The sequence below is a fragment of the Acanthopagrus latus genome, chromosome 20 (genome assembly GCF_904848185.1).
Source record: "Acanthopagrus latus isolate v.2019 chromosome 20, fAcaLat1.1, whole genome shotgun sequence".
In the NCBI taxonomy this organism is placed as follows: Eukaryota; Metazoa; Chordata; class Actinopteri; order Spariformes; family Sparidae; genus Acanthopagrus; species Acanthopagrus latus.
In genome coordinates this window covers 14890765-14916039 of record NC_051058.1, presented here as the reverse complement: position 1 = coordinate 14916039, position 25275 = coordinate 14890765, and the positions used below count along the sequence as shown (strand labels likewise).

The 25275-nt window shown below is 41.3% G+C and overlaps 1 protein-coding gene and 1 long non-coding RNA gene across 5 annotated transcripts in view; one reads left to right on the top strand and one right to left on the bottom strand.

The window, feature by feature from the left end:
- The window catches only part of LOC119009723, a 61345-nt gene extending 37973 nt beyond the window's left edge, over nt 1–23372 (bottom strand). For both annotated transcript variants that reach the window (XR_005071809.1, XR_005071808.1), the window contains exon 1: nt 23322–23372. This is a non-coding gene — a long non-coding RNA (uncharacterized LOC119009723). The remainder of the gene's footprint in view (nt 1–23321) is intronic.
- Nucleotides 1–25275, top strand: part of LOC119009720 (catechol O-methyltransferase domain-containing protein 1-like) — an 81663-nt gene that overhangs the window by 55280 nt on the left and 1108 nt on the right. The window contains exons 1-4 of one of the 3 annotated variants that reach the window (XM_037081247.1): nt 19777–19985; nt 22011–22135; nt 22224–22329; nt 24457–24575. In XM_037081247.1, coding sequence (XP_036937142.1) covers nt 22031–22135; nt 22224–22329; nt 24457–24575 — 330 coding nt within the window. In that variant the 5' untranslated portion in view covers nt 19777–19985; nt 22011–22030. Of the gene's footprint in view, nt 1–19776; nt 19986–20307; nt 20471–22010; nt 22136–22223; nt 22330–24456; nt 24576–25275 lie in introns of those variants that run through there. The other 2 variants (XM_037081246.1, XM_037081248.1) reach the window with 2 other exon arrangements.

Here is a 25275-nt window from a genome sequence, read left to right as displayed (position 1 = left end):
TGAACAAAATCAATGACGATCCTCCACTTTTGATTAAAAATGCATCCCAAAAAATGACATAGTGCACCTTTAAATGCACCTCATCATAACAGATACTTCTGTAGAGCCAGCGATGAGACAAAGAAAACATTCTGTCGCAGCTAACTAATCATAAACCGCACAAGCTTTTTGCTTTAAGGTCAGCCGTTGCCCAGAAATGGTGCAGCGGCCCATCCCCTCCACTTTATCTCCCCCCTTTCCTATTATTAGGTTTGTTAACATACTGCATTGCCGTGTTTGCAGTCATGTCGACAGGCTAACTTAATCAACTTACTATCGAACTCGCGCGCGTTCGGCCCAACGCGACAGTTTTAGTGCCAGAATTATTGCCGTGACCTACGAGAGGGAAAATTAGCAGCGGATACAACTCTGAGACTTTTTTTTCTTACCGCTGGAAAAAAAAACCAAAACCAAAATATATATTTACCAGAACAGTGACAATGACGGAGAATAATGTTCCTTCTATAACGTTGCAAATGAAAAATGCCACGTGGACCCAAAGTGGTGCAAAATGCATAATGCCAGCTGGCAGACCATTACAGGTGATGGACATTTCACTTACCTAAGTCAAATATAACAGACTGCTGTTCATTAATATACAGGAGGGCCCGCAGAATCGAGCCTGCCATCTGGTTAAATCGACACAGTAATCTACAGCTCGTGATTAGAGCTGAGGAGTGGAGTTTCTCTTTAATCTTTTTCAGCTTTCAAAAAAAAAAAAAAAAAGATTTCCATCTGCACCATGTGGCACATCGTTTCTCTTTAAGACAAATGGACTGTTTTCGTATCATCCAAAATTAGATCAGCAGAAAACAATCAATCTTGTAAAGGGCCTGGGAAAAGAATTGTAGAGAGTTGGATTCTGCTCTCCCCTCCTCTTGTCTTCAGCATCTCACCTCTCACTTTTCATTGCATGACTGGCTCTGCAGCCATCAGCATTCCTCCCATGATGCTCCCCTACCCAGTGCCATCGCACACACACACCCAGCCCCTGGACTAATGATGAATATGAAAATGCGCCTTAATATAGTGGTCCCCCCTTTTTTTCTTCGGCTTTGTTCCCTGCGGCGCTGCAGCAGATGGTGACCTGTGAGAGTATGTGACACCAGAACCCAAAAAAAACCCACACTGAGGCAGAGAAGAAGACAAAATACTTGGAGTCATCCTGTCTGCAAATTAGTGAGATGACACAACTGTCAGGTGCCAGCCTCCTCTGACAGTCCACCCCCCCACCATCCTCCCCTCCCTCTCTCCCTCCATTACAGGAGCAGTGGTGCTTTCAATGCACGACAAAAGGGAAATGGGTGCATGTTTTTTTATAGGAGACCTGTCTGTCAGCTGGCTCTCAAGTCATAACAAATCACCAGCACTCAGCTGAGGCTGAACATTCAGGGCGTCAGGAGGAAGACGGATGACCTGCAGGCCTTTGAAGTGCTCTGGCAGTTCAGATGGCTCAGCGGCGCTGACAGAGAAATATACACAACAGAGCAACCAATAATGAGAACATTAAACATTCCAGCCACCTGACAGGCTGACAAAAACAGCCTGGCCCCACATCAATCATCCACTGAGACATAACCTTGACAATTAGTCCCCTCTGATACTCCTCCTAACCTCTGGGCCTGCGCTACGCCGTGACTCCACTTAAGGAGGAAGGGAAACCAAAGAGCTTAAACTAATTCCTTAATTCTGATTGATAAAGACATAGTAGTTGACAAGAGAGCGCAGTATGAATCGGTCTCAACGCAATGATGGATCCGGAATCAGCTTGCCGAGCTCCTTCGTGGAGTAATGGCTCTCCGAGGATCGATGTGAAAACACAAAAATGCACACACTGTTCCTCAATTATTCTCCTGGCTGCCTCTGAAGATGTTTCAGCTAGGAACGCACAAAAAAACGCGTATCCCAGCGTATGTTTATGACTCCTGCCTGCTCAAATATGTGTTTTAATGACGCCCCACAGGCATTTGGAAGCCACATAAACGCTTGTAGCCGGGCCGATGCTCACGTTTTTCAATATAACTCAAGGCATAGATCGGCATCTAAGCATGAACAGTTCTCTAATGTGCGCCTAACGAGGTTACATATCTTACATCTGTATCTGTGTAAACATGTGCTAAACGTCAAGCCCGCTATTAAAAAAGCTCTATAAATTGTGCTCACTAAAAGACTTGATATCATTAAAAAAATATCTTCAGTCCTTTTTTTGTTTTGAGCAAACTCCTCATTAGCCACGTTCAGAGTTTTCTCGAGGCCCCTGAAATCCAAATCAGTCAACCCTCCGCAAAAAAGAAAAAAAAAAAAAAGAAAGCAAGGGGCCATGTTGTCATCACTCTATTCAGTCCGGCTATGTAGTTACTGTATGACAAATGAGCCATGTGAAATGACATTTCCCTCTCGCCTTCACACCTGTAGAGGGGGAAAAAAAAAAAGCAAAGCGTCCGACAGACGGATGGGCGGATGGCAGGGCCTCAGAACTACTGTATCTCCCCCTCTCATTTGGTTGGGAAAGGTAAAGAAGCCGGGGCCAACGACTGTTTACAAAAAAAAAAAAAAACTACCTGAGACGGAGCCTCACAGCTCCAAGCCCTGAGGATGATAAATGGCTTCGCTAACCCTGCGGGACTGCAGACCCAAATGAGGACGGAGCTAATTGCCGTGCGAAATACTTTTGGCATGAATGGAAAGAAAAACGCAGGCAGGCGAGCGAGCGAGCGGCCAAGAAAGGGCCCGGTTGCAGCTCTTGAACTCCAAGTTGGCTTTTGCTTACAAGAGTTCACTCGGCGTCCATAAATCACCGACTGCTTACAGCTGAAACTGCCCTGAGTCATCAACGTGCAATAGACTGAGTGACAGATTCCATCCTGACTACATTAGCCTCCAGTTCAAACGAGGCTCCTTTTTCTTTTTTTTTTATTTTGTTTTAAAGCTCTCCTACCATCTTGAACCTCGCAGGAAATGAAAACCAGATGGCTGAGGATAGCTGTGTATAACATAAAGCTGAGCTCATATGGGAGAAAAAGACACAAAGAGTAAAAAAACAAAAAAAAACAAAAAAAAACAAAGCGTATACATTGTTGAAGGATATGACAGGGGTCAATTCGAGGTATCCTGGGTTTTTTGATATCCTTCAAATACTGCTTCAGATATACGGCTTCTTTATCCCGGGGCTATGATCTGCAGCACATTACTCATTTTCTACTGACAGGAGACCAGAAAATGTGGTTTCAGTCTGTGTTACTCCCACACATGCGAGCACAACTCATTCTCTCGCTACATTCATGATATTCTGAACTCCAATCTCGAACTAGACGGTGCACACTAGAGAGCACGCACCTTCCCCTCAAGGCCCACACCCAAAAAAACGTTCATATTTTAATGTGAAGAAAATGTTTTTAATTGCGCCTGGATCTGGATCTAAATGGTCCTAGTGATAGACAATAATGGGATGCTGGTGCCAGATTTTTTCTTTCATTGAAGTGCAGCGGTGAAGAGGAAGTAAATGAGTAGGTGAAAATGCTAATAGGAGCCCTATTTTACATTTTAAGAAACACTTTTTTTTTTTCCCCCACGCTAATCGCTTCTTATTTGGCCCGTGGCTAAATTCTACGGCAATTATTTCTATTGAAATCATCATGCATTTGTTGGGGAATATTTATAGCTGAGGATTTGGTGTGTTGGAGAGATTTTGACAAGCAGCAGGACGGTGAACGTGGGACTGACTCAAAACGACCTACAGTGTCTGTGTTGCTCATAATGAAGGAACCAGACGTGAAGTGCAACAGTTTGGACAATTGAAGATATACCCTTGTGACAAAAACATATAGTTAAGTATATTAAATCTAAGGACACTTAAGTGTTCTTGTAGACACACTTCACACATCAGTACACTTCAAGTATTTTAATGTTCAGATAACTCAAAGTTTGGTATTTTGGAGCACTTAAAGTATATTGTAGTTGTAATTAAGTTGTAGAAAAGCACAGTTTTAGGTGTATTTACTGTATTTTTGTGTGATAATGTGGAATAACTTCTGTATGTTACTGTGTATGTACTACTATACACACTTCATTAGTTTATTTAAAGTTATTTGTGTTATAAGTGCATTTAAAATGTATGGTGTGTCCTTTTTGAAATATTTAAGCAACATACCATTCATGTATTCTTATTTTTAGTGATAGTGTACTCAGTTATACTTCTGCTTTATTTAAGTAAGTGAAGTTAGTATACTCTACTATTACTTTGCTGTTCTACTTTGAACATTATGGTACAGAGAAATAAGATATATGAGGCCGGGGCCACACAGGAAATACTTCTGGGCTTTTCTTGGGATTTGTTGACAGTAAGAAAAATGTGTAATATCACAAGACTTATCCCGGACTTATCTTAAGCCCCGTAAAGTCTTGTCTAGTCTTATTTTTGAATCACAGTCCCATTAAGGGTCAGTTCACCCGAATGATATATAAACTACTTGGAAATACTTTCTTCCAAAGGATAAATCCCATTAAGTTTCTTCACTGATTTTTGGGGGGGAGGAAAAAAAAATTTGCGGTCAAATATTTAGCCAAGTTTCCGGCACAGTTCTAGAAATGTTGTCTGGTAGGCAACTGCAAGTTGACATTTTCTGGCTTTTACTGCAACATTCATTGCCTGGAAATTTTGTACAGTACATAATTTCATGCATCCTGACTTTGGGATTGTATGTCGGTTCGGTTGCCATCCCAAAGCGTCTGTGTCACTCCGCCCGTCATGCTCAGATTGCGTTAAACAACTGTTTATTAAGGATCCTACATATTTAAGAGCTTTTTTACCTCACAAAAAAAACAGTGTAAACAGCAATTTATATTATATTTTTGAAATGTCTTATTTTGTTTTTGTGGCTAGAAACGTGGTGGGCCAAACCTTGGCTAGCCTCACTAGACAGCGCGGATCATAGCATTATCTACTTCTAATTTGTCCAGTACTTTGAGTTGTGACCAAATACCCCAAAAATCAAATATATTCCCATTAGTCTCAGTTTTGTTTTGCAGGGGTTGTGACACCCACCATTTTACAGCTTTTTCTTTCACATTTTGTAAGCTCATGGGGTAAAAAAAAAGGTCTTTCCGGGCAGCAGTGCATCTCATGACTTTGTAGTTACAGTTTGGCCACTACAGAAAATTGACCTCAGAACCTGGTGCTCTCCCAGGAGACACCCAGACCTGAGACTACAGTGGCCTTGAAGGTCAAAACACAACAATATTTCATTAAATAGTTTTCTGTAATGGTGCGTTTTGACCTTCAAGGCCACTGTAGGTTCAGTCTGAACTGGCCCTTTTAATGTTTAAAACAACTTATGCAGCATGGCCAATCTTACACAAACTTTTTGCACTAACGAGGCAATCAGCAAATCTCACATAATAGCGTATATTAATCACGTGTTTTGTAATCAGTGTGGTCAAACTCTCCCCCAGTGCCTCCTGGGTATTCACCTGATGAGTCGACTCTCAAATATATTTTATTTCAAAATAAGTAGAGCTTACAGCTGGTAAGTGTTCGCTCATGAGCCTCACTTACCAGCATGATTTCACCTTTTAAGTCTTCCCTGTTTTGTGATCTATAATGTAAAGGCCACATCAGGCTCATCTGGTTAGGTAAAGCTGCACAGCAACAACAAACGGCTTCAAAGCAATTTAGAGCAAAAGTAGGAGTTCATTTTCAGTGATGGTGATTTATATATATTAAACCGTGGAGTCTTAACCTCACAATAGACTCCTTATGTGAGCTGCAATCAATTATATTTTTAAGTCCTCCCGCCACCATCAGGCGGACCTATGAGTTATTCCCACCTGCCCCTCATGCCGTTACATTATTTGCGATTTTATTTTTTACGAGAAAAGCTGGCGGTGACTCATTTTAATTCAATTGCGAGAACCGGAGGCACAATCTGTTTCTCATGTTCTCTGGCTCCAGCTGAAAACACCTGCCCTGCTCTCACAGCTAATATATTAAGTAGTAAGTGCCTGAGCAGATGTTGTCGGGTCAGCGGGGAGTCCTGGGGGCCTATAGAGCGCTCAGTATTTATTGGAGTGGATCAGAAGGCAATGACATGAGCCGTCCTCTCTGTTTGATAAATCAAGTTTTACATACAGGTAGGAGCCGGATCGTGCTCTACCTTTCCGGAAGCACCTTTCCCAATTTGCGAGCCTCTAAATCACTTACAGGGGCCCCTGATGCAAGCAGGTAGATCTACCTCCAGAAAAATGCCAATTGTGGCAGAAACCTCTTCGAAAAAATACTCAGGGGGGTGGAAAAAAAAAGCCGGTTCAACTTTTCTGCAACGTGCTGGAATCTTTTATTTGTGTTTGCTTTGCAATCATTCATGGAGATCAAAGCCCCGCGCTTAAGGCCCCGGTGTCAGCGCGAGACACCGATGACATCTCCCATTCACGCCGCGTCTTCTTCCTCACATCTCACATGCACTCAGTCGTCACATCCCACAACAAAGAGAGATGCCCCGAGTTATCATCCATCAAGCCGAGCCTTTTATGGCCCATCAAAAGACAATGAACTGCCAGAGTGAAAGGAGTGTTTGCAACGCGAAGTGACAGCGAATACTCCAGACACAGATTAAACAGCGCTGGAAATGAGAGAGCTACATAATGTTTGGGTAATTTGTGCGAATTAGACGTTATGATTCATCTTTATGAAGGGGAAAGGGAGGCTCAGATATAAGCACAGCACGGGTCCCCGCTCTGATAGTTCAGGCGTCTCAATTTACTTTGTTTTTTTGAAGTATAGGCTTCATATGGTTGCAGAGCGAAACACTTTGTTTTCAAACATCGTCAAACGTCTCGAACGCCTCAGTTCCAAGGTAGGAGCTACATGTTGAGATATAAAGCAGGCTCACATTCCCTTAAAGGCACCTCATTTGTTCCATCTACAATCAAAGCAAAGGGTGGTTTCAGAATAAAAGGCTACTGGCAGTACAGTACATCATTGTGTACAATAGAGAGTCGCAACATAAACCATCAGCCGCTCTCTGTATGTTATCTCTCACGGATTATTCCTCTCAAGTCAACCATCAAGCTCTGCGGCGTCGTATACATTCGCGGTGCGCGCCATCACAGCCACCACCACCACGCAGCGTACATTCTGCCGGAGAGGCCTGAGAGAAACGGGACACCCACATGATTATACTGTATCCTGTCCGTTTCTGATTTATTGTGACAGCAGAAAACTCCCCGCAGGACTATGTCGTCAGGTGCTGGGGCTCGCGTTGCGTGGGACACTTGATAGGCTTCAGGGCTTTTTAGTCAAGATCTTTGTGAGAAAGTCTCCGGAGACGCTGCCCAGAACACTCAAAACCCTCATTACTAAATATACAACTGCGTATCTGCTAATGGGGAACGGAAACAGGCCAGTCACGTTTGGCCTGAAGAGTAGCAGCTGGGAGGTTTTTTTTTTTGTTTTTTAACATAGACATACTTAAAGGGGTCTCGTTTGCTATTAATCTCAAAAACTAGGGAACAATGATTCATTTAAGGATTATGGCTTCTCTATTGTATCATGTCACGCAAATGGTGATGTTAGGAAGTGGTTAAATGGTATCATGAGCAACTGTTAGACAACAGCTCACAGGATTTTTTAAAAACCTTGAAAAATGGCCCAATGTCCTAAATTATTATCACGCAATGTTGTCATGGGATAATGGCTGTCATGTGAATATGTCCAACATCAAGTGTTTTTTGGTTTTTGTTTTTGTTTTTTTTTTGTAGTTCAAGCTATTGTATAGTTTCCAGTGTGGATGCTCTACATACTGTAAATCTTAGAGTTAGTCTGTCACAGGAATAAGGCCTTTTCACAGAGGACATTTTGACATGTTACAGGACTAAAAGCACAGGTGTTAGTTATAAAATTAATAATGGCTAAATTCCATTTAGTTCCCTCAGTTTCAGGGTCCTGGCATTGTTGCTGCTGGCTCACTGTTACAGTGTCCAGGCTCACTGGGACACGTTAACAGGACACGGCCCCTGTCAATGTTATTAACAACACCTGTGCTTTTCACTCTATTAAAGGTCGAAATGTTTGAGAAGAAAAATAAAATAATTTTAAGCGGATTTTGAGTATGAAGGGTGTTAAAATTTAAAACATTTTGATTGAGCTCTTTTCTTCTTCCTCTTCTTAGTTCTAATTAAATGGTTGCTTCTCCAACATGTAACAGCAGTTGCCTCTTTTCCAACTGGCTTACATCAATATTAGCTTCTCCAACAAGCTAACATCAGTGTTAGCTTCTCCGGCAGGCTAATGTCAATGCTAGCTTCTGTGACAGGCTAATATCAGTTTTAACTTCTCTAACAGGCCAACATGGATTTAGGCTTTTCCAATAGACTAACATCAACATTACTATCTTCAACAGGGTAACAACAGTTTAAGCCTCTCCAACAGTCTAATGTCAATGTTAGCTTCTCTGATTGGCTAATGTGAGTGTTAGCTTCTCTAACAGGCTCACATTTAGGTGAGTTTCTCCAACAGTTGCAGTATAAGTAGCATTTGTGTCATTATAATTTGACATTTTGGCCTTCACGAACATACTTACGGATGCCTAATTTATGAAATTCTTCAATTGGGACAGTTCTGTGATATGCCTTACGAAATCCCCATCTTATCTTATCCTATCATGTTTCTACAACATCAAAAACCTAGTCAGTCATCAGTCAAGTGTGAGTCAAGTGTGAGGATGCTTGAACATCCGTATGAGGTGCTGTCCTGTGTGCATGGCTGTCTGAGCCCCTTCAGGCGTCTGCACAGAGGGATCACGCTCCACAGCCTCTGCATGGGATCCTCCCTTGTGTTGTACGCCGAACATCTTAATCACTGCTTATCGCTCTGTTGTCTCACATCACATGACATTGTGCACGGCCCTGTGTGCTATTTCAGGTGCACTGGTGAACCTCCCTGCATTGTGTTGTTTAGTAATCCAGGGCTCTCTGCTGCGGAAATTACATTAAAATAGGTCGAATTAGATACTCTGCAGTAAATTAGTCATGATACCATCTCGGTTTGTGATCCCCTTCAGGAAATAATTGAAAATATACTTAATTAACACTTTCATTAAAAGCTTCCTTGAATAATGTGCGATTGTTGCTTTTCTTCTGTCAGCCAGTCCATGTAATTGTTGTAATATATGTCTGGCTGGGGGGGAAGGGGATTAAAAAATATATACAGTTTATAGCGGTATCACCTGAACACAGCACTTTGAGCATGAAGGGAGGCATTATTCAGAATAAATGGATTATCAGGGAAAACCAGCATAAATGACTCAATAAAACTGTTAAGCAGCCAGCCAGCCAGTGGTGGCCAACATGATTAATGGCATGCGTTCCAAGATTGGATTTATTTTGTCTTTTATTTCTCCTTTAATGACTCGCCGCAAACACCACTCTTAATATATCGCCCATGTTTCTAGATTACCGGTGACTAATGAGGATTCAAAATGGCCGTTATCTACATTAATGTCTTTTTATTTGAAAAGTCAATACTGCCCGCGTGTGTGTGAGGAATATTCTAGCGAGGACAACTCGCAGTGATCCGTTATAAGCCTTTCCAATTAAATAGGTTTTTTGGAAAGCATTAGGGAACGCTGGCATTTATACGAGTACACGGATGTATCGTTGTATTTATAATTTTCTACCACTCTTGGTATTACTCATTCAAATAACTACAAGATTTTTACTTCTCCATTCATCACCCAGATCCTACTTATCGGTATATTTACAATCGCTCCACATACATGTGAATTATTAAAACGTTCCAAGGGCGTGTTGTCACCCGTTTTTTTTTTTTTTCCTGTACAGAGAATCAATGTTCTACATTTGTGGGATAAATGAAACTATACTTTACATGTTGCTGCTTTTCAAAGTGGTTTTAGCCCACGGAGGGACAGTATTATTCCTGGTGGAGGGCTCTCCGAAGGCCTTGTGTTGAAGCAGGAGACATAGCTCAATTTAATGAAAGAGTCCGATTCGGTAATGACCCTAGTGATTCATATATCCGTAAAGGAAATCAATCCCACATCAGCTAAGTGCAGAAACAGGATCTTCTGCAGCCTTAAATCTTGGCATCGGGTAATATACGATAAACTGTAGGTTACATTAAACTGGAACATGTCACTGATGTGCAGAACAAGACGGATGAAGTTCATTACAGAGCTGAAAACAGGTATGAAGACAAAACATTGACTCCAATAACGGGCTGTGGAGGAGAATGTAAAACGCAGACCCAAGGCAGTGCTTTGTCAGGCTGGACTGTTGTGCCACCAGACTGTTGTTCTTTCCATCTATGATTTAACACAGCCGAGCGGGGCTAGATGGCACCCGAGAGAGGACTTGATTTTCATGTTTGCCAATCTTCCTCTATACCTGCCCGCGGTGACCATAAATACACTTTTATGCCTCCCGGAGAAATGCTTAAAGAAGCAGTTTGTCCAAGTCCTGTATGGACTCGCATGGCAATATTCTTGATTGATGACAGCAGCAAAGTTTCGAAGACGCCCCGGAGAGTTTTCCAATCTCATTTGTTTGGGAGTTTTACATTTGAGCATAATTCCTGCTCGGCTGTATTTATGTGGGCTTTGGACTCCTCGGCTCTGAGTCCTTTTGTTCCCACAGTTCACTAATGAGGCAGAGCACCACCATCGGCCATGGTCATCTCAAAGGGCACTTTGTGATGGGATGCTGAGACGTGGTCACCCCGAAAGAGGAGTGCATTTAAAAAGATTTTAAAAGATCTCCAGGAAACCTTTTACATGCTTGGCCAGCTGATAATAGGCATATAAATTGTTCTTGGTCAGTTAACCCTTTTCAGGACGACTGATGGATGTGGGCTGCAAATCCTCACGGTTGGTCACAACCTAACAAGAGCTGCGACTAACAATTATTTTCTTCACTGGTCTTTTCCTAATGTTTTGTCATAAAAGTGGATGATAGAGTTTCGGACAAGAAATTCAAACTCAGAATTTTAATATATATTTATATTTTTGATTTTAAGACAAACTCAGAAATGTTGATTTTTTTCCATATATGAATAAAGGAGCTGTTTTCAGAGGAACAAAAAAGGTCTCCAGAACAGAAAGGTGGCAGGGTCCGCCACATATAAACAAGTCTCAAATGTTTTTGTCCTTTAAGGTCAGTTTGTGTATTCTGTTTATTCAGTCATGAAAACAAAGAGAGTTTGTTTATTTAGTTTGTTTAGGCATTAAAGTCAATGAAGATTCTCTTCTAATGACATTTATTCCCCAAAACTACACAGTGCACCTTTAACATGGTCAAAGAAAGGTAGTGTGATTATAAAAGAAAAAAACATGGTGATGAAGTGAGGAAGTTGTGCATTTCAAAAGCTATCCAGAAAATGTTGGTGTGTTCACTTGACAGTAACTTAAACTGTTGATGAAGGATGACAGATGTTTACATTGGCGTCAACCTCTAGTAAAAATCTCTCTCTAAAAAAGTATTGGCCCATAGAACTGCAAGTAGATTTCTATATGATTGTTATTTAAAGGAAGCATATTTTAATGAAACAACAAGGATTACTGTCCCCAGTAACTGACTGTCACCATCTTGCCACCTGCTTCACTCCTCTTGACCCCTCTGGTCAGCACTATACTATAGCACTATAAGCACTATAAGAGGAACAAACTGGGAGGTCTGTGTACAGAATGGAATGACCCTCCGCCAAAATAAAACCCAACTAAACTATACATAGTGAAGTGTCCTTGAAGCTTTTTCTGGGACAGTGGCAGCATGATAGAGTGATGCGCTCCCACCCAGCAGCTTCAAACTATCATAAATACCTCCCACTAAAGATCAGGGTGGGTCAGTGCTGGGACATGTTGGTTTTACTTTAACAATGTCATGTTGATGCTTTACTTGTGTTTGGAGTTTTATGTCCATAGCAGCAGATCTTAGCTCACTGCTTTGGACATCAGAGTTATTACTCAGTGTGCGATTTGCATTATCTTTTCATGTTGTGACATATGTAACTATCAGGAAGAAGAAAATACAGACATACTGATTTCAACAACATAACTGTCCACTCAACCATCACTAATGACAAACATCAACAACCAAGGCTTTGGTGTCACCATCCCCCCCCCCATATGTGATGGATAGGTTGGTTCAGCACTGACGCAAGCAGGGCTATTTTAATACACTGGATTAAATTCATTAATTGCTGTCATCACATCAATCCAAGGCCGAGTGAAAGGAAATGTCATCCAGACGAAAATGAACTGCTTTCAACAAATGTCATTTCTAAAAACAAGCTAACAGCTGATGAGAACTATAGCTAACTTCTAAATTAATATCTGCTCCTTCACCCTGATATTTCCTTGATTAATGACAGTATTGACACGCAATTAGCCTTAAAGCCTGTTGGCTGATCCGCCGTGGAAGCTGACAGTGTTGCTCCGAGCCAAATGGACGAGACTGAATCAGACTGAACAACCGGCCCACTCGGTCGCCCAGATAGATCCACTGTAGCGCAGCGTTTAGACTCACATTACAGCGCCTTATGCTTTTTCCCCAGTCAATAACGAGATGATTGGCTGGCAGTGGCATGTCTAGTTAGCGGGACATTCTTGCGCTTGACATTTATCACAGCTCCGGGGTCGCGAACTCGAAAGCTAAAACAGCAATTGAATCATTAAATGTGAACGGCAGCGACTGCGCCCCGTCTCGGAGGCACTGACAGAAGTGTTTTCATGCTGAAGCGAGTGACTAACTTCCGCTAAGCTAAACACGTCTTTTGTTCAAACTGGGACATTATACGCTAAGAGGGACATATACTCCAGGGTTTGGTGCAACAATGGCCGCTTTAACGAGGAGATTGTTTGCGTGCACTTGATATTAATACCAATTACTGTTATGGATGGACGTCATCCTGTAAATCAAGTCATGTGTTTTGTCTGGAGAGGCCCGAGTAGGAACAATCATTCCTATTTAGACTGGATGCATTCGGCACACTCACGTCTTGAGCCTGTAATGTAGGAGAACATTATTGCGGCATTATACCAGAAAACAGTCGCCATAAAAGATCCAATTGCTCGTAACTATCTGAAACAGCTGCTGGGGATCAATATAACATGTATTTACCTCTTTTTCTGGAAAAATAGCTGTGTCATATTTTGTGACTCTCTCTCCACTGTGAATGTGAATTAAACAAGAAGCCTCTGTTGTCCGATGAATTAATCTGCGTGGCGCAAATAGCTCCACATTTCCACTCTTGAGCTCAAAGCAAATAGGATGCCCAATAAAAACATTGCACTGGTCCTCTCTGTTAAGAAAATCAATAGCTAGAGGACAAAGAACCTATAGCCATCACTTAATTCTCTTATCAGCTTGATTTAGGGGACAAGGATGATGTTAAATAACTGTAAATCCTTATCTCTGACTTTGTGGGTGGTTTATGGCAGTTTCAACAGCAGTTCAGAGACAGAATGTCCATACCTTCTGCCCGGTTACACGATTTATAGCTTTATTACTCTTTGTCTAAAAGAGCAGAGAAACATATAATTGAAAGGAGGAGATAGCAGCTAGCGAGTGGAAGAGAGCCGGAGAGAGGAGGAGGGGGGGGCATGCTGCGACTGAGAATCATCATCGTTGGAGACATATCACAGCGACAGTTTTATGGCCAGAGGAGCCGGCCCTCTGTTTTTTTGGGGGCTCGTTTTTATGAAACGAGCGAGATCCAATTTTCTGATTCATCTGCAAGCGGTCCGGATTGAGTTTAGTATTCTAACGCCGGGTGCTCCGAAGCCGGCCTTACACGAGGAGCGTAGAGGTCACTGAGAGGGCTGCGAGGAGTTGAAGTCATGAGTTTGCGCTCACACTGTCACAGGCGCGCTCATATTTTTTGCCCCTCAGTGACAACAAGCCTATTGTTCCCCCTGATAAGGCTTCAGTGTGCACAGTAATGGGAATTAAGCAGGGCATAAGTCACGGAGAAATTGGGTGACAGCAGATCAATAGATAGTGGTGAAGCCTTGGGGACCATTACTGAAGAGGACCCCTTTTGTTTGTCCACTGGTGGGGGGGGCGGGTTAGTGGATGCTCCGTTCCGTATTAACTGTCGAACTGTGAATACATTTAGCTCATGAGAGAAGGGGGGAAGGTGACTGGTGACAAAAGTTCATTAGCCTGACCCGTGTGTTTTTAAATCCGTGGGATGTCATTAAGAGGTCACGTCTTGCTGCTACAGGCTGCAGTGCAACCGGTTTGAACTGCAACTAAAACCATTTTTACACCAAAATTAAGTGCGCATCTGTGGGGTTTTTTGGGGGTTTTTTTTGTTTTTTTTAAAGTGGGTTAACCTGCTAAAAATAGACAATTTGACTCCTTTCCCATTGCCAGTAGACAAGTTTGCCTTTCTGTTTCTCATTTTGTACCATGTCGCATTTGACGTCAAGGAAGAAGACAGGGAACAGGCAGAAAGCAGCGAGGAGGCCAGTGCCAGTGGTGCGATGGTTACTTTTTGTTGACTCACAACATCTTTCACTTCAGTCTCTCTTTATAAACTCCACTGAATGATGTTCGAGTGCTGCTTAAATGGAGACGAATGCAAAAGCAGTTACGCCGCCAACGAAAGCTCCACTTTCACTTTTCATCACAGCTGGGAAAAAAGGGGTGAAAATTAGCATGTCCGCCCAGGCTTCATCTTCATATCACAGCTAATCAGAGATGGAGTTGATAAATACCTTCTGCTGAGTCATGTGACCTGTGAATGACTGTTGATTGTACATTTTAGAAGCTATAAACAGCCAGTCCTAGGTATTTTTACATCAAAATAACTTGCTGATTAATTTTCTGTCAGTTACTCGACAAAATGTTTCAGCACTTCAGCAAAAATAAAAAAAAAATCTATATTCTTTGTAGGAAACGCTGTTTCCAGTTTTTTAGTGTTTGGGTTGTTGCTGAGAGCGTGTGGCATATGTTTTTGTGGACTGTGGGAAAAGTGTACAGCGCGATTAGAGATGCCCTGCGGCCTCACACTGGAGCTGGAGGATGGAAATGCATTAGCCGTAATCTTTACAGTGTTCAAAATGATTAGCCAGAGCATGTGACAACTCCGATAAAACAGATCCCCCCATTAAGTTTTTCAGGCAAATGCATATTGTGGCGATCACTCCGAGACATTCCCACTTAAATGCACAGATAATTTGTTGTTGCATTGCATTATTCCTGCCCCATAACCAGACCCCAGCCGAGTGAGCAATGTGCCAATGATAACTAAAGATATTAATTAGTATATTACGATGGCGGCACATGCACTTTCACTATTAATAAATTCCAAGCCATCGGGTTGTGATTTAATTATGAATTATGTAAATGGTTGCCATGAATCATTTAGGGCCATGCATTTTATTAGCTAAATGGGTGAGCAGAATGGAGGCATATCACAGTGATGAGGATTTACACACTCGAGTGGTGACAGCACAAGTACAAGAATATTTAGCGAGTCGATCACAACTTCGTGTCGACCCCATGCTAATGGCAGAAAACATTTCACTCAATGAATAATTGACTCAAGGCGTTGTTTAATGGCTATTAAAGGGGTCATGTTTACCCTATAGGTCTTTGGTTCCCAATGTTCTTTGTTGTGTCCATTAAAGGGTCTACCACTGCATTATACATTATTACAACGAGATTATTCGCATCAGATTTTCCATGCAGCACCAGCAAAGAGTTGTTTTGATTGATTTTTTTAAGATAAATATTTTTGATTAATCTCTTATAGGACAACTTTTGTTATTTATGAAACAAATATTTACTTTGTTCCATTGTCGTAAATTGAATATTTCTGTTTTTTTGGACAAAACATGTGTATGAATACGTATCCTTTGCCTGGTACCGAATCTCTCAACTAGGGCTTTAACTTAAAATACTTTAATTGTCTTATTTCCGTTGATCTATTGCTTATTTTGTTGATTAATCAGGTGTCTTATATTTGTCTAAGTAAAATCCAGAACCCAAAAAGACTGAGTGAAGGACTAACAAAAACAGGAAATATCCACATTTGAGATGCAAAATGGCAGGACAGTCAAAGTTACTGGTTGCCTTTGTATTTCTTATTTTCATCTTATTGTCATTTTGGATACAGTAAATGAATAGTGCCTAATACCTACTCCTCTGCCATCATTAATTAATAGATGCATCAGTACTGGAAAAGATTAGTTGTGGCCCTAAAACAAAATAAGTGGCAAGAAATAATATATCATCACTTGTCAGACAGTGATGGGAGAGCTGAACACCGGGTGACAGCTTCGTGTATGTGGACATTTGTTTTCTATTACTATTTCAGAGGGAAATCTATATCAGAGTAAAGAGATCTACATCTTTTTTTTTATTTCTTGTCTTTCTTTCTTTTTTTTTTTACCACTTTTCTCCTTGTCAAGTTGATGTAGTGCCAGGAACAAAGAGTATATTTGGTTTGAAGAGGGCTGTCAAATCAAGCTGTCAGGCTGCACTTTTTGATGGAGTCGTATCGCTCGCTCGTCTGTCAGTCAAAGAGAAAGACTGCTGCCAAAGTCAAATTCCAGAGTTGAGAGAGGAGCGGACTTACATGACATTTCGTTGTCTGGGAGAGCGGGAGAGGTGTGACGGGCTGGGCTCGGCTCTGATTTAAAAATTTGTCGGGCATGTTTTCTAAGTAATAATGTGTAGTAGCGGGTAACGGCGTGGATGGTTGATACAGTAGGTCACTTAAATCTGAACGTGTTGCTCTGAAATGTTGTGTAGAGAAAGATAATAGAGTCATAAAGTTTCCAGCAATGTGTGATAAAAACAGAATATTGCCTCATCACACATACAAAGAGGGCCTACACATTTCAGAGCACCATTAATCATCCCAGCATCATAAAACACTTCATCTCAGAGACTGTAGACTCGAGTCAGACTGGCCTATAAAATTCAATCATCACAACAGTGTCAGACATTGTTCTGGCACACCAGAAAATTCCCCGACCCGGGGAGCGTGTCTCTCTGCTGGATTGTTATGGTGTTTACTCACATGAGAGGCTTACCCCGAGGCGAGCTCCACACCTCAGCGGCCCAGCTGGAAGTGTCCCAGCCCCCCCTCCCCCCGGATGAAGACTGCACCCCTCCCCTGCTGTCCGGACTCTGTCAGGGAAGTGGCGGTGGCTGGGCCGGCAGCCAGGGCTGCCTGGGAACTTGAGATCAGTGAGAGGAGAGAGCATCAGATAGCAAGCTGTCCGTCAGGTAGAAACAGGTACAAGGAGGTGTCATTCCCCAAAACAGCACTTGGTCCAAATGCCGTTCTCTGTGCCCCACCACACACTCAGCCAGCTCTCTGTGCCAGCACATACACTGGATGTGTTACCATAGTTAGTATTCTATAAACATTTCTGTCCCTATTAAGAAATATTGTTATCCTGACTATTACACTTTTGTCTAGTGTGCAGCATTAAAAAAGGAGAAGCTCATTTCCCCCCTCTAGTGGAAACTACAGTCACTAGATTAAAGGGGAACGCCACCTATTTTACACATGACAGTATGTTTACAGGTCTCGGGGCATATATGAAAAATGTGGTATAAAGTCTTTAGAAAAGGCTGCATGAAATCTGATAAATGTCCTCCAGAGATGTCACTCAGTGGCTAAGTTGCATGGTGGGTAATGTGCCCCAGGTTTTTTTAAAAGCTGTCCACTGTTGGACGCATTGTGGAGAGACAGATCATTTTTAATTCCACTTATCCTTCTTCCTTTCAAAACCTGGCCCCTACGTTACCCACAATGCAACGTAGCCACTAAGTGACATCACTTGAGGCAAATTATTGGATTACAAGCAGCTTCCTCAGGAGCCACACAAGGATGTATACTACGTTTTATACAGTATGCAGTTGTACTCCACAAGACCTGTAAATACACTTTAATGTGTTAAAGCTGGTGGAGTTACTCATTAAAAATAGGAATGTAATGAAAATATAAAACTACACTCTTTACAGAGTGTGAGGTCAAAGTGTCACGATGCTTTAGATACATTTACATTTACACATTAAAGCCTGTAAACTTTTTATGTTGGGATTAAAATGAAATGTGCGTGGAACAGGATTCTCTTCATTTAGAGTTTATTTAAGTGCAAGAGAACAACAACATGACAAAAACTTGAGACATTTATTAATAGATCCATGTGACGCTGAGTTTGTATTAAGGGAGCGTGTGTTAAGTTTGGGACAATATACACATTTAAAAGGCCATTCAAGGATTTTTATCTGCTGGTTATTCAAGTTCACCACCTCATCGAAAACTATTTCATCACAAAATACTCGGCGTGATTGTTTGTTTACCACAAAGATAAAGTTATCTCCTACTCTGCTCAGTCATTTCAGCTGCAGGTGATGTTATAACAAAGACTTTTCAGATGCATTTATGAGGACAGTCTAATCTATTTTCCTTCTGTCATCATGATCATTTACTGGAGATGAAGCCAAACTGTATAGCATCAGTAGCTTTGACAACACTGCCCCTCTGTGTATGAACACCTCTATTACATGTCTCCAAGTTTGTTACTGTTCATTTCATTTGTTTAACTTTTCATACTGGAATGGAATAGTCTTAAATGTCATCTACATGCTTCATAATCTAGTTATAACAATAGTTATTTGTCGTGGCAGATGACTTTTATCAAATGCTGATAACATTTTGAATTACTCATTTAAAGTTTAAGCTGGTAACAAAGGTTGATCACCCTGATATAACAGAAGGTCCTCATTTATCCTGGGTACTTGACACACAGTGTTGTACAGAAAGTATTCAAAAACAACTTCCTTGTAATACATTATTGCTATTAGAAAGCACAAGTCTACAACCTCCTGCCACCAAACGTAATGCACCTTATAGAATAAGTTTGTAAAGAAATTCAGTCTCTTTGTCAACAGAAAGTCTTAATATTGCTATGTGATATTATTATATATTTTTTATCAGATACTTCTAACATAAATAACTGTAACAATCAGTTAAGATTCTCTATATCAGGATCAAGACCTCAGTGCAAAGAATTTGATCTCTTTTTACATCTTAGATATAAATGTTCATGTTGTTTATACCTATTTCTTTAAATTGATGTTAAGAAAATATAATTATTTGTTTCCTCAACATATCGACCCCAAAAATCCTGATCGGAGCACCTTACTTAGTATACATACATTGTGTTGGAATTTGTTTGTTTGTAGTTATTACTTTTGCTCATGATAACTTTATTTTCTGTTTAGTTATTTTAGATATCTAGCTCATTTAGAGTTTGACAGCTATTTGTTTTGCTAGTTATTCGCTTAGTTTCATTATTTCCTTGTTTGTAATGTTTCGTTTTGTCTAGTTAGTATTTTGTTAGGTGTAGGACCACGATGGCGAATGCAGGCCTTTGTGTTTTTTCTTTTTCTTTCCTTTTGCCGGCTTACAACACAAGCCCACAGTGCATCAGTGGTTGATTTTTTTTATTTTTTTTATTTTTTTTGGGGGGGGGGCAATGGCCACTACACTTTGTAATATTTAGATTTACTGCAGCCTTTTCCTAGCTTCAAAATGTGTTTTCCTCTGAGAGCAGCTTGTTTATTCAGTTATGGAGAAAAACAAACATTTCTGAGAGTGTATTATTATTTAATAACTGAGTGTGGACTTCTTCTCCAAAACCACATAGTGCCCCTTTAAGTAGATTTTGCTGATAAGTGCACTTCCAGTTGAACATCTAACACACAGTGTCACTGGTTGTGTCTTGCCTGGCAGCAGTGGGTCGAAACAGTGGGCGTCTGCTTTTGCAGTCCTATCATATCAGCTGCTGCAGGTCATATGATCGTCATTATTTCTCCATGACTGACTGAATTTTTAAGCTCTGTTTAAGCAGGAGTCCACTCGGTCGCCCTGCACGCAGCAGCAGTCCGTTATCTCCCCCTCCTCTCTGGTGAGTTATCTTTCTTTCAAAATATGTCGCTGCTGCTCTCATTTCATGTGCCGCGTCTTATCTCTGCAACGTGTCAAATGGGGATTCTTGTTCTTTGAGTCTGTCAACTGTCTTCAGTGTCATTTGTCTCAGTTTGTCGCCTCGCTGTATGTTTTCTTTTTTTAAATTTTCCTTGTTGAATTGATGCCAAACACAATGGCGATCACATGAGAGCGGTGGGCGGAATCGTAAACGGACAACGTACCGATGCACACGCAGTAGACGTGTCACGCCGCCGCTGTCACCGCTATGAACAGAGCGAAGAGGCGCGTGTATTCGCGGCATTACGGTAGACGGCTCAGCCAACGCGGAAGAGCTTAGCGCGGGGTCAGTTGGTTTAATCGTGCGGTATCAGCGATAAATCATGACTTTTCGTAATGTTTCCAGAGAGGCTCTGGTTGGATCCATAACACTGGGAGTTGTGTTTGTCGCCGGTTATTTCTTCGGTAAGAACGAAGGTGTAAACCCTCTTTAAAGCTTTGTGACGTCTCTGCTTCAGCAGATTGACTTGTAAACAGTAAGCTGTCCGTGCGTGTGTGTGTGTGTGTGTGTGTGTGTGTGTGTGTGTGTGTGTGTGTGTGTGTGTGTGTGTGTGTGTGTGTGTGTGTGAGAACAGTCACATGGACGCTCTTTTTTTATTGTCTTGTTTTGTGTAGACTTTATGGTCATATAGGATCTATACAGGGGATAAAAGCTCCGTAAAAGTATATGAAGTCTTCACAAGTGGGATAAAGGTCATACAGAATCACTAACTTGCATAAGCGTACAGTTTTCAGTGTGGACAGGTAGGACACAGTAAACAGGTAACATCACTCAAAAACACATAATGTTTCACTTGATTTTTTTTGGCCCCCCAAAAATAATGCGACACATTTAATTTGACTTTTATGGCAAATCCATGCACATGCATGTTTGCACTCATGTCCCAATATCCCCAATTCATTGTTAGTAGTGTTCGCCCATTATTGTGTCTTGCTTTGCACTGTAGAGCTGCACATCTGGTCACTTAATCCATTAGGAAGAAAATGAATCGCTAGCTATTTTGATAGTCGTTCAGTCATTTTAGTCATTTTTCAAACTAAAATGTCTATTTGCCGGTTCAAGCTTCTTAAATGTAAGGATTTGGTGCTTTTTTGCTCGTGTGAAATTAAATGAAGAGTCATTGGATTTTGGGCTGTAGGTTGGACAAGTTCTGTGAAGATGTTACATTGGTCTGTGGGATATTGTGATGAGCATTTTTCACAATTTGTGACATCTTTGTAGCTCTGTTTGACTTGTTTGACTGTTTGTTTTTATCCTTTTCACAGCGAACATTACATCATACATTGGTTAATCATTAAATCATGTGCATTACTAGAGTATTGCATGTACAGAAAACATATTTGCATATAGGAATTTTATTAAAAGGTTAACTGAAAAGGTTTGCTTTTCTCCTCTTATCAATAGGATACAATTAATTTTCCACCTCATGGTTACTCAGCTGGACGGATTAACAACCAGCACAGGGCCGCCCAGTGCAAAATCCCCTAATACTGATTGGTTGGTTTACTTTCCCTTCTTGTCTCTGTTGACCCTCTTTATAAAACAAAGCAACTATCTGAAAGAACAGGGACATGTCCAAGTACTGGTGCAATAATAAAAATCATTTGGTCACATGTGCACATAAAAACCAGAAACTCAAGGAAACAGACATCATATGAATGTTTTAGTCTAGACTGATTCATTGTACTGCCCCCAAGATGTCAAGCTGTATTTACTTACAATCTCCAGCATTCATTTCTTTAACTGGATCTGTTGCTGCTGGTGCAATAATTGAATTTCCCCGCTGAGATCATTTAAGTTTTATCTAAATCAAATAACTACTGTACATAAAGTAGACCAGACTTCAGTTTTCTGATGGATGTATAGCCTGTATGGTAGTTCCTGTGGCATCATCATGCTCTTAAGATCTTTCTAATTGTTTCATGCTTCATGTTCAACCCTTAGGGAAAAAGAAATCTCCTACAATGAGCATCTCCAAAAGTCACTGCGAGGGAAAGGACGACCCGCTGATGCAGTATGTCCTCAGTCACTCCATGAGGGAGCATCCGGTCCTGAAAAAACTCAGACTGGTGAGGGGTGTCCTGGTATCTGGCCCAATTAAGCACTCACTGTCATGAAATGTAATTTCACAATGTCATTTCCGCCCTTTGCTTTCAGAGGACGATGGAAGACTCCTGGAAAATCATGATGGTGGCCTGTGAGCAGGCGCAGCTTATGGCCAACCTGGCAAAGCTTATAAAAGCCAAGAAAGCGATAGAAGTTGGTAAGAGACTTAACAGAGTCAAAACACTATATAGACAAATGTAAAAGTACGAACCTGTAAGACTTATTCCTTTACATTTACATTCACGTGAGATAAAACTGGAGTTTGCATGTATTTGCAAATTTCCTGTTTCTGTAAAGTGAATTGGAAAACTAGGGCATGGCCTGTAGGAAGCATGTATTCCTATAGAAAAGTGGGAGGTTCAGTAGTTTTTTCATGGATGGCCAAATGAGGTTGTGTTTGAAGATGGGATGTCAGGGATATAACTGGCTATTTTTGACTACTTATGATTATACAATTACATTTCACCTTAAAAACTATTTATTTTGCTTTGTTTGGTGTCATTATTTTCAGCACAACTTCACATGTGTGACTGTACAGTTATTTTTTTCATTTTGACATACTACATTAACACTATGGACCTAAAATCACAAAATAACAAAATCAGAGTAGGAAAAAGTTAAGATTGTCTTACTGTGAAACCACAAATATGTTTAACGAATCAACTGTATTAGCTAGAATGCAAATATATATTGTTGTTTGCTAAATTTGAGTGTAAGGTTTTGAAATGTACAAAGTTATATGTAACTATTTACATTTAAATGCAGGTAATGCCAGCTCAGGGCTCCTCAGCTCATTCCTGCCTGTTCCACATTCAGCAGTGTCCTCCTTGTTTTGACTCACAACACAAAAAAACAACTACACTACACACACACACACAACACTAAACACCACATAACACACTAACTATACACTCCAAACACGCTATATGTCACAAATTTCTCAACTCTCAAAACTCGCCATCTCTGTCACTGTCTGTATCACCGCCGGCGTCCCTCACACAACTTCACCTGTTGCTCAGCAACCAAACTTGCTGTTTGCGAACACTTTCGTGAAAAAAGCCAGTTTTTACCGTTTCTTCCTGCACCAGACACAAAGCAAACGTGACGGTAATGTTCGCGAATAAGCGTGGCGGACATTATTTACCCTACCTTAGACCTGCCGGTGCGTCCGGTCCATCGACTCGGGAGGTGGGCCGTGGGATTGGGCTAGCAGCTAGCTACACACGAACATCCACAGATTCCAATTCCACTTTGTTGTCCTTGCGTCTCCGGATCTCCTCAGACTCAAACGGACTCGGTCCGGACTCGTTTAGTCTCATTAATCCACAACAGTCAGTTTAGATCCACAGGACAGGGCCGAACCGCCGACAAAATCCCGGTCCAGATCGCGCTGCTGCTGCAGGTATAACTCCGCTTGTTTCTTGAGGTACGTCGTGGAAGTGAGCTCTGCAGTGATTGGCTCTGGTGCGCACATGGCTATGGTGTGCAGTGATTGGCTCTGGTGCGCACATGGCTATGGTGTGCAGTGGTGACTGTGGTGGCTGCAGTGGACAATGCTAGGGGGACTGGTAAAGAATTTCTGAAATAATTTATTAACGGTATCACTTTAGTCCAATGCTACGTTACACACCCTTAAACCAAGCGGCAGCCATGTTGAAACTCCCAGGTCAGTCTGAGCCTGATCTGCGGAGATATTTGAGGCACATACACAGACACACAGACAGAGATTGCTTGCTTTTATAGAGAGATAGTTTATTGTTATTGTTTATTTTGTTGTAAAATATCCTACTTCTGTTATGAACAGATTCTCGTCAGGTGACCACATTTGCTGGATCGTTGCAAAAAGATTTTTTTTTTTTAAAGTATTATATCGATATTATATCAATTCAGTTTGTAAAATGTACAGCGGTGGAAACATTGTGTGAATTTGAAGTCTAGTGTAGGTACTCTCTTTTTTTTTCCAGTACTTCTAAATGTGTTCATAAGATAAGCCTGCTATTGTTCCTCAGAGGGCAAATATGGTTGTTGGCAGCAGCACAAGAACAGAAACAAGTGTATACAAGGGCCAATCACGACAAAATGACCAAGTGGCAGTGATGTGATTGTCAGTGGCAAAGTCACCAAGTCTAGGATTGTTTATAAACATTGTATACTGAAAATAAAGGTGACAGTGACCCAAGTGGATGTTAACACACTGCCTGTATGAAAACTAAACGGTAAGCATCCATTTTTTCCTTCTCTGTTGTCATCCATCATGCTGACTTTAGTGCCCCTCTCGTTGCAGGAGTGTACACAGGCTACAACACTCTGAACATGGCCCTGGCTCTGCCCGACGACGGAGTTATAGTGGCTTGTGACATCAGCGAAACCTACACCGACATCGGCAAACCTTTCTGGAAAGAGGTACCACCTGCATCTGCGTCTTTTATTGTTTGACACTGTGTTATCATGGGGTTGATTAAGTGATGTGTAACACTGCTGTATTGTTCCCCGTGTGCTGATCAGTGCAGAGGATTTTCACACACAACAGGTAACGGCAACGTGCGGCACGAGTGTGTGCACCTGCATGCGGAGCAGACTTCAGCGTCTGTTGGCAATGTCTGTTGTCCAACGATGGCAATGATTTATTTGTCATTTCAGTCATTTTATCAGGCAGAAATAACAAACTTCTGCTTGTTCTGGCGACTCAGTTCTTAGGATCTGCTAGTTTGCTATTTTAAGTTGACGCCTGTTTCTGATTGGTCAAAGTCAATAAATGCTTCCTTCACTTCCTTCTCAATGATTCAGACGCACAGTATTAAAACAACTGCTCGTACTGGACTAAAAAACTATTACATGCATGTTCATATACATTCCTGTATTCGGGAGAGACTGGAATATTTTTAAATTGGTCAAATACACACCCTGTGTACAAAATGTGAACTCACAGTTAGCTGAATCCAGGCTGATATCACTGTATGCAAATTTGTCATCATCCAGAAAATAGCCTTAACCAGGTTATAAAAAAACATCCTGTTGGCATAACCAACTCAAATACACAATGTTGTCATGCATGCAAATGTACTCATAAAAGACATCCTGATGTGCTGCATTACATCCTTTC